General features: G+C 35.7%; 1 protein-coding gene across 1 annotated transcript; it reads right to left on the bottom strand.

Annotated features, from left to right (window-relative positions):
* Positions 2,039–6,060, bottom strand: LOC110265105. The gene is made up of 3 exons (XM_021107879.1): positions 5,995–6,060; positions 2,247–2,437; positions 2,039–2,200 (listed from the first exon to the last, which is right to left on the bottom strand). The coding sequence occupies exons 1-3, from the start codon at positions 6,058–6,060 to the stop codon at positions 2,080–2,082; spliced, it is 378 nt and encodes a 125-aa protein (XP_020963538.1). The 3' UTR covers positions 2,039–2,079.

Below are 9,934 nucleotides of genomic sequence, written 5' to 3'. Positions count from 1 at the left end.
AACTTTACATCTTTCACTTTTACAACATCTTAGCTCAATTCATTTCTCTTTATCATTCGAATTCAAATATTATAAATTCACCAAACTCCTGAAAAGTAAACCTTTATTTCAAGCCCAAAACATAACTCTTTTCATATTAAATTAAATTCAAAACATAATTCCTTTCTTAAATAATTCAAACTTGAAATATAAACCTTTCCTTGGTAATTCCAAATTCACAATAGTATAATTCTTTTCTCATCTAAATAAAACTCAAATAATATGATTTTCCAAATTCAAATCTTCTAAAATGACTTTTCAAATAAAGCCTCAGATTTTATAAAATTTCGGCAGCACCTCCCGTAAAACTCGGACTTAGCCACCCTTACGGGTTCCCTCTTTCTCAACATCTTATCAAACCTTTCTCAATAATTATCACAGCAAATTCTCAATCAATCAGAAATTTAACAATCCGCAATAGTTAACAATTCAGCCATAATCCGCAACTTTCACAGACTCCATCAGTCCAATTCCATTATTATCAATTCATAACTAATTTCCACATAATCCATCAATAACTTCTATTTCATCAATTCATCCTTTATTTTAACCAAAGGACTAACAGTTTTTTACTTTCCAAATATTCAACACACATTATCACCAAACTTAACCAAAATCTTAGCAATATTGACACCAAAATACCCAAAGTATGTATTATTTACATAATTCCAGTTCTCTTATAATATGATCACCCAAAAATTCTGCTCCATATAGTTTCCAATTATCACAAGTTATCCTTATACTTTTTAGAGTTACTGATTTTATCTCTAAATTCAGATTTCATAAAAAAGTCAATTTAATAATCAAGATTCAATCTTTTAACAGTTTTCAAACTTAATTATAATTAATCATAAACCAACATTAACAACTACCAAAACCAATTCTAACCAGTCACAAGTCAATTTCACAGCCAATTCGATACATTAGATAACTAAAAACAACAAGAAGCACTTACTCTCAATAACCAGAATACAGCCACACAACTCAACTAATTCAGTATAACCACATAGAATCATAACCTTTCAATAATTCCATCAAAATCTGAAAAACCAATATCAATTAAAGCTTCAAACATTCACAACAAAGCCCAAAGACATTCACAGCCTCAAACCAAAGTAAATCTCATCAGTTATTTACTCGCGATAACAAAGCCAGTCAATATCACAACCATAACCCAATATATTAAAATTCCAATTCAATATCAAATAATTCAAAATAACTCATTGAAGATTAGAATCTCAGTCAACTCATCACAAAAATCAGTAATTCAAAATACAATTCACAACCAGATTTCAACCAATTCAGCAATTATCCATGCGACAACTTTTCTATAATTAACTCAGCATACTTCAATTTAATAAATTATACTAAATTAATCATTAATCACAGCAGCATCTAAATTCAACCACAGCTCAGAATAATCACAACAATTAACTAACTTCAAATGCATTTCAAGTCATTTATGTTAATTAAGAAATTCTTAACTATTGTTAACCATTTGCACTTATCCAATAACTTTCTAGGCATTCTAAATTAAAAACGTTAAATCCCCTACCTCAATTAGCCGTAATTGAAGAATTTAGACACGGTAAACCAAATATTACGAATTCACAGCAGCAGCGATGCTCCATCGAATCCCAGCACCTGTTCTTAGCTTCGGTGGTGACTTAGCGGCAGTCTCCAAATAGAGCCGGCAGCTACCTCCAGTAACGGCGGCGGCAAGGTAATTTACGATAATCTCTTTATACAATACAAATAGTTTTAGGGACAAGCTTCAAAGTAAGAACAAATTGGTAGGACAAGGAAGCAAAAACAGGGGACAGAGCTCACCAAAGCAGTAGTGGTTCTAAGGGTGGTTTCTGACGCCAATGGCAGTGTGCAGCTCGACGGTGGACCACACTCATGGCAGCAACGACAGTCACATTGGATCTTCTATCTCGCGGTTCTGCCTCCCTTCCTCCACGCCTCTGGCAATGACGGCTTCATTCATCGCCTCCTCTCTCGCATCCTCGGCCTCTCTCGCTCTCCTCTATTCGCTATTCATGGCGGCAACAGAAGCTTCATGAACGGCGACGCAGCAGTGGTGAGGGAATGGCGGTCTCCGACGGCGAGCTCGGCAGCGACCAGGCGTGACAGAGCTGGCAGCGTCCTCTTCATTTCCAACGGTGACAGACCCTTGTAGCAGCCGTGGCAGGACACGAACGAATGACGGCAACACGGGCTCGGCTCCTTGGACGGGACGACGCCGTGAAGCAGCTCGGCGGCGAGCTCCAGGGAGGCGGCACTGACGGCGAACAGCCCCTGCTTCCTCTATTCTCTTCTCCGTTTCCTCACTCTCCCTCTCTGATTTCCCATTTTTGAAGTTACACTGAAGGGGGTTGAAAGGGGTGGGGTACGGCTGTGGTGAAGGGTGCTAAGGGTTAGGGTTTTTTGTGAATTTGGGAATTAGGGTTTCTGATTTCCAATTTGGGAATTAGGGTTAGAAATTAGGGATTTTATAAAAGAATATGGATAGATATGAATAGGTATTTTGATAAAATCGGAGGGTAGAGTAATTTTAAAATCAAATATACTTTATTAAAAATATTTAGGAACATTATTTATCAACATATTGCTAAGTTGAATTAATTATTTCTAATATAAATTATAAAATAAGCATATTAATCACATTTTCATAAAGTATAGTTTAAACACAAAATATTAATTATTCAAATTAAATGATATCACTTTTCATTATTTTTCTATTACCAAAACTTTAATTTCAATTTATAAAATAACTAATTATAATAAAAATTGTGCATAAATATTGACTGACTTAAACATAAAGCATTTATGAAAATCAAACTAATCATTTCTAATAAATTAATCTCCAAGAGTACAAATTAATAAAATAGAACATAATTCATTCATAATATAATTTATTTAAATTAAATTATACAATTCTTCTTATTTTTCAATTATCAAAATTATAATTTCAATTATATCAAATATCTAATAAAGATTATATAAAAATTCTAATTAATTTAAACTTCAATTATCATGAAACTCCATTTAATTACCTTTAGTAAAATAATTTTCTTAAAATAAAATTATCAACAAATATAATAAATCACAAATAACTAATTATTTGATTTTCAAAAACTAGAGTTGTTACAATAAGCATCTGAGATTTGAGCCTAATGGTGTGGTTACATCTTATAACCACTTATTTTCCTTCTTGTGTGCAATTGTTCTCTTTCTATGATTGTGATCCTTGATTTATTTAATTCTATATGTCTATTATTCGTTGTATTCATACATTTATATGATTGAGGCTATTGTTTTATTAGCTCACTTAACCAAATAGCCTAATTTTACCTTTCATTGTTAGCCAATTTTGAGCCTATGCTTAACCCAATTATTCGTTATTTTAGCACATTACAAGCCTAAAGTGAAAAACAATAAAAGTCCCTTGTTTGGATCTTTGATTGTCTTAGGCTAGTGAGATTGTTCATTATTCAAGTTTGGGGAGATTTAGGAACATTAGTTGCATGCTCATGTATTAATCAAATGTTAGACCATATGCATTGATATTCTTTGTATATAGTTTCGAAAGAGAGAAAAATGAGAAAAACAAAAGAAAAAGAGAAAAAGAAAAGAAAACAATATGGAAAAGAAAAGAAAAAATATAGAAAAAGAAAGAAAGAAAAGAAGAAAAGAAATAAAAAATTAAAAAAAGGGGGGGACAAAATGCCCCAAAGTGAAGATTCAATAAGAATCAATGCATAAGTATTGTGAAATGAAAAAGAAAATGCATGAGTATGTGGAAAAAAGTGAAGAATGGGTAGTTAGGTTAGAACTTAACTGTATAGGCTATTATATAGGTTAGGTGGGAAAGTCTAGGCTAATCAAAAATTTAAACTCTAGTCCACTTAACCACATATGACCCTACCTTAACCCTAACCCCATTACAACCTTTGAGAAAGACCTCATGATAATTGTATGCATGCATTGAATAATTATTGATTGTTAGATGAAGATCAAATCTTGGAAAGCATGATTAGGGGGGAATTGAGTGAATCAACCCCTAAACACTTGAGTGACTAGAGCAGATACATATCCGGTGAGGGTTTGATTGCTCAATTACATTTTTTCACCATAACCATTCTTATTCATGCAAGTTTGTAAATCATTTTTGGTAATTCAATACAATTGTGGGTTTGGTTTGATTTGATTCCTATTGTTTTAGCCCTTATTGTTACATATGTTCTCTTGGAAATTGATTTGTTTTGACCAAGCACTTACATTCATAATAGGTAGTTGTATTTAGATAGGTTGCATATAGTTTAGTGCATTGAATAAATGCCATACCCCTTACTTCATTCTTGGTATAGCATGAGGATATGCTATGGTTTAAGTATGGGGAGGTTGACAAACCCCTTTTTAGGGTTTATCATGTGTTGAATTTAGAGTAGTTTATCAACCTTTTCTCACATTTATTCAATGAAATAGCATGGTTTTGTGATTCTCCCTTAATTTGTGCTTAAGTGTGAAAACATGCTCTTTAGACCTTAAATTAGCTAATTTTGATTCACTTTTGATTCCACTAGATGCCTTGATTTGTTCGTTAAGTGACTTCAGGTTGAAAAGGGCTTGGAATGGATCAAAGGAGTGAAGGAGAAAGCATGCAAAATGGAGAACACATGGAAAAGCCAAAGAATTGGATGAGCTCATGGACGCGTACGCGCAATGTACGCGCACACGTGGTGATTGATGACAAGTCATCCTATGCTAGTTTTACAAACATTTTTCATTAGATTCATTAGGTTTTATGCACTTTCTTGCACAATAAGTAAGTAATTGGAGTGGATTTTCATGATTATATTGAATCAATCAAACATAATTTATTTTACACAAAATCATAAGGTTTATACTAGAATTAATTATTTATTATGAATGATGCAAAGATCTTGTGATTTTGGTGAGGCTTTGATGTATTTGTTTGGTTGATGATAGGTGAAAAGATAAAGGAAAAGAAGCAGAAAGCACAAATTAAGCCCAAATAGAGGAAAGAAGAATTTTGGGGCATACTTTGAGAAACCAAAACCACCCCAATCTGAAATGGGGAGAGAACCAAAACCAGCAACCTTGGCAGAGAAACTTAAACCAAAACAATTCCAGAAATACAAACCATCAAAACACTAACCAAAATCTATACAGAAAACCACAAAATAATCAACCCCAATCCAACTACTATCCACCCAACAACCCATCCACTAACCAAAACAACTATCATTCACCATCAACATCCCATAATCAACCACAACCACCCCAGGAATCTCAAAGGATCTCCAACTTGGAGATATTGATGGAGAAGACAATGAAACATCCAGAGCTAGCTAACAAAAACCATGAAGCTTCACTGAGGAATCTAGAGAGTCAAATTGGTCAATTATCAAAGCAAACAGTGGCTGAGAAGCCAACCAATGAATTGCCAAGTGACACCATTTCCAACCCCAAGGAAGAATGCAAAGCCATCCAATTAAGGAGTGGAAGAACTTTGGTAAATGACAAAGAAATTAACAAGAGGCCAGTTGAGAATGATAAGGCCAGCAGCAAGGAAGAATTGACACTTAAAGATAAGCAAGACCAAGAAAAACTCAAGGAGAAGGATGAGGAACAGCCACAATCCTCAAAGAAGGGGAAGCAAATCATGGAGGAACAATCACAAGAACAGAGGAAGATAGTGAAGACTTACACTCCTCCCTTTCCATACCCTCAAAGATTGTAGAAGGAGATCAAAGACCAACAGTTCCCTAAGTTCCTAGAGGTGTTTAGGAAGCTAGAGATCAATATTCCACTTGCTGAGGCTCTAGAACAAATGCCTCTATATGCAAAATTCCTCAAAGAGCTCATCAACAAGAAAAGGGGCTGGAATGAGAAAGAGACAGTGATCCTAACCCAGGAATGTAGTACAGTGATCCAAGAAGGCATCCCACCGAAACTCAAAGACCCTGGAAGCTTCTTCTTACCTTGTACCATTGGTGACTGGTGCACGAAATTGTGATCTCAATGGCGCCAAAAACTTGGTACGCACTATCATAATCTCAATTCTTCTTCACAATTTTGCACAACTAACCAGCAAGTGCACTGGGTCATCCAAATAATAAACCTTACGTGAGTAAGGGTCGATCCCACGGAGATTGTCGGCTTGAAGCAAGCGATGGTCATCCATGTAAATCTCAGTCAGGCGGATTCAAATGGTTATAGGATTTTGATAATTAAAATATAAATAAAATATAAAATAAGATAGAAATACTTATGTAATTCATTGGAGGGATTTCAGATAAGTGTATGAAGATGCTTCTTGCTTCTGAACCTCTACTTTCCTATTACTTTCATCCAATCATTCATACTCCTTTCCATGGCAAGCTTTATGTTGGGGGATCACCGTTGTCAATGGCTACCGTCTGTTCTCTCAGTGAAAATGGTCCAAATGCGCTGTCACCGCATGACTAATCATCTGTCGGTTCTTGATTATGTTGGAATAGGATCCATTGATCCTTTTGCGTCTGTCACTACGCCCAATACTCGCGAGTTTGAAGTTCGTCATATTCATCCCATCCCAGATCCTATTCGGAATACCACAGACAAGGTTTAGACTTTCCGGATCTCAAAAATGGCCGCCAATAATTCTAGCTTATACCACAAAGACTCTGGTCTGGAGGCTAAGAGATATACACTCAATCGAAGATAGAACGGAAGTGGTTATCAAGCACGTGTTCATAGGTGAGAATGATGATGAGTGTCACGGATCATCACATTCATCAAGTTAAAATGCGAGTGAATATCTTGGAATAAGAATAAGCTTGAATTGAATAGAAAAACAATAGTACTTTGTATTAATTCATGGGAAACAGCAGAGCTCTACACCTTAATCTGTGGGGTGTAGAAACTCCACCGTTGAAAATACATAAGTGATAAAAGTCCAGGCATGGCCGAATGGCCAGCTCCCTGAACGTGATCTCTAAACATAAAATTATTCAAAAGATGATGTGAAATAAACCACTAAAAGTAGTTTTTATACTAAACTAGTAGCTAGGGTTACATAAGATGAGTAAATGATGCAGAAATCCATTTTCGGGCCCACTTGGTGTGTGCTTGGGTTGAGCATTGAGCTTTCATGTAGAGAGACTCTTTTTCGAGTTAAACGCCAGGTTGTAGCCTGTTTCTGGCGTTTAACTCCTGAATAGGGCAGGAAGTTGGTGTTTGAACGCCAGTTTGTGCCATCAAAACTCGGAAAAAGTATAGACTATTATATATTTCTGGAAAGCCCTGGATGTCTGCTTTCCAACTCAATTGAGAGTGAGCTAATTGGGTTTCTATAGCTCGAGAAAATCCATTTCGAGTTCAGGGAGGTCAGAATCCAACAGCATCTGCAGTCCTTCTTCAGCCTCTAAATTAGATTTTTGCTCAAGTCCCTCAATTTCAGCCAGAAATTACCTGAAATCATAGAAAAACACACAAACTCATAGTGAAGTCTAGAAATGTGATTTTTATTTAAAAACTAATAAAAATATACTAAAAAATAACTAAATCATACTAAAAACTATGTAAAACCAATGCCAAAAAGTGTATAAATTATCCGCTCATCAGTGACACAATCATTGACAAGGCACTGTGTGATTTAGGATCCAGTATTAACCTCATGCCTTTGTCCATGATGAGAAGGCTATCTATAGAAAAAGTGAAGCATACATAGATGTCATTGGAGCTAGTGGATAGATCTTTGGTAATTCCCAAGGGGTGATTGAAAATCTCTTGGTCAGAGTAGGAAAATTCATATTTCTAGTAGACTTTGTAATCCTGTACTTAGAAGAAGAGGGAAATGATTCTATTTTATTAAGAAGACCTTTCCTGGCGACAGTGAGGGCCATCATTGATGTTAAACAAGGAGAAATGACTCTGAGTGTAAATGATGAGAAGATCACTCTAAATGTCTTCCAAGAAATACAGCATACTATTGAAGAGAAAAGTTGCATGAGGGTTGAAGAAGAAGACATACATTGGGGAAAAAAGCCAAAGAGACACTCCTCAGCTCACCTGTGAAGCAAGAGATGGAAAGTGGAGAAGGAAAAGAGGGTAAGAAACATGAGAAGGCTAAAAAGAGAAAATAGGATGAGATTGAAGATTTTATCTGTGGGAAGGAAGTTCCTGACATTAAGTCTGATGTAAAGACAGAAGAACCACCAAAGAAAGGAAAGAAGAACAAGAAAAGAGCTCCAAAAGGGTGGAAGAACAAGAAAATACCAACTGAAGGATTCTCAAAAGGGGACAGAGTGAGATTGATATACCAGCAGTTGGAGACAAATCCACAAACTGATGATTACTACACCATCAACAAGATACTCTCACTGGAGCATGTGGAGATTGACCATCAACGTATAGGAAAAAGGCTCACAATGAGAGGAGACAAATTGAGGCACCACAATCATCAACCACCCTAATAAGGGACCAATGTCAAGCTAGTGACAATAAAAGAGTGCTCCATGGGAGGCAGCCCATGATTTAAGATTCTTGTTTTTGTCTTAATTTCAATAACTAATGGTTTTTCTAGCATAAGTTTGAGCTCTCATGAGTGGATTTGATAACTGCACACATCATTTTGAAGCCTATGTTTGACTCCTAAGTTTGGTGTGCCTAAAGGCACTTCAAATTAGCCTTTCATGCATAAATGATCATAAAACCAACTTAAGGTATATACTCATTCATTTTGTTTAAGTATATAGCCAAACCTTAATTTTGGTATCTGTATAGGCTATGAATTTCAAGAAAGTCATCTTTACTCAAAGGCTCAAATTCATGAATAGATAAACCATACATTGCATCATTTTATGAGTTTATGGTAGCATGGTAGCAAATAAAATATTCCTTATAATGAATATACTAATTGTGATGGATATTCATTGGATTTTATATAGATCACTTAGAAGAAAACAAGTTTGGTGTTTACCAAAATTTTTGTTCAATTTTTAAGGGGCATGGTTGGTTATTCACACATAAGGAACACATAGCAACAATTTCTTTCTCTCTCTCTCTATATATATATATATATATATATATATATATATATATATTACACCACCACCATATGAAGTTTAAAGCTTAAGCTCACTAATTGTTGTTTCACATGGATAGGAATGGTAAAATTTGAAGAAAAGGACAAAAGGCATGCACGGTCATCACAAGATGAAAAAGGGAGTCACATGTGCTTAGGGAATTGTGCTTTCTTGGAAACAAAATCTGCATGACTTAACAAATAGGAGGCCGAACCACATGTAACCAATGAGGGAGCAATCCTTGTCTTCATCCATCTCCACATGCACACCGTCCATTTCATGGCTTTCCAACAATGAATTGCTCAATCCCCACCTTTCCTTACAACTCAACCGAATCTTCCAACTCTTTGCTTTGTTTCATGCCTTGGCTATAAATTGGCAGCAACATTCCTTAAGCCACACACCTTTGCCTTCTTCGTACAAGTCCCCCACAAAGTTTACATTGTTCTTCTCTCACCCAAAGACACCACACAACACCTTACCTCCCATTCTTTCCCTCACAACTGTGCCTTAACCGAAGCCTATTTTCTCTTCTTCTTTCTTTCATTCCTAACTCATGGCTTCATCAAGTTCCAAAAGAAAGAAAGGAAAGGAACCAGCTGTAGCCGAACCACCAACCTATGATACCAAGAAATTTAAGTCTCAATTCCATGAATCAAGGTATTATAGGCTAATGGAATCAAAGAAAGTCATTCCAGAGACGGGGTTCAGACTGAAAGATAGAGAATATCCCATCATGAGAAGAATAGAGGCAGAAAGAAGATGGGAGCTTTTGTGTGAACCTCTTACAGACATCA

This window comes from Arachis ipaensis, chromosome B07 (assembly GCF_000816755.2).
Source record: "Arachis ipaensis cultivar K30076 chromosome B07, Araip1.1, whole genome shotgun sequence".
Classification (NCBI taxonomy): domain Eukaryota; kingdom Viridiplantae; phylum Streptophyta; class Magnoliopsida; order Fabales; family Fabaceae; genus Arachis; species Arachis ipaensis.
This window is presented reverse-complemented; position numbering and strand designations above follow the sequence as displayed.

Excerpts from the sequence above, each read along its gene's own strand:
- LOC110265105 (XM_021107879.1), bottom strand. The coding sequence starts at position 6,060 with ATGGTACAAGGTAAGAAGAAGCTTCCAGGGTCTTTGAGTTTCGGTGGG. Across the intron at positions 2,438-5,994 it reads GGATGCCTTCTTGGATCACT|CCGTACCCCACCCCTTTCAA; the intron begins GTACTACATTCC and ends CCTTCACCACAG. Across the intron at positions 2,201-2,246 it reads GCCGAGCCCGTGTTGCCGTC|GGAAATGAAGAGGACGCTGC; the intron begins ATTCGTTCGTGT and ends TCTGTCACCGTT.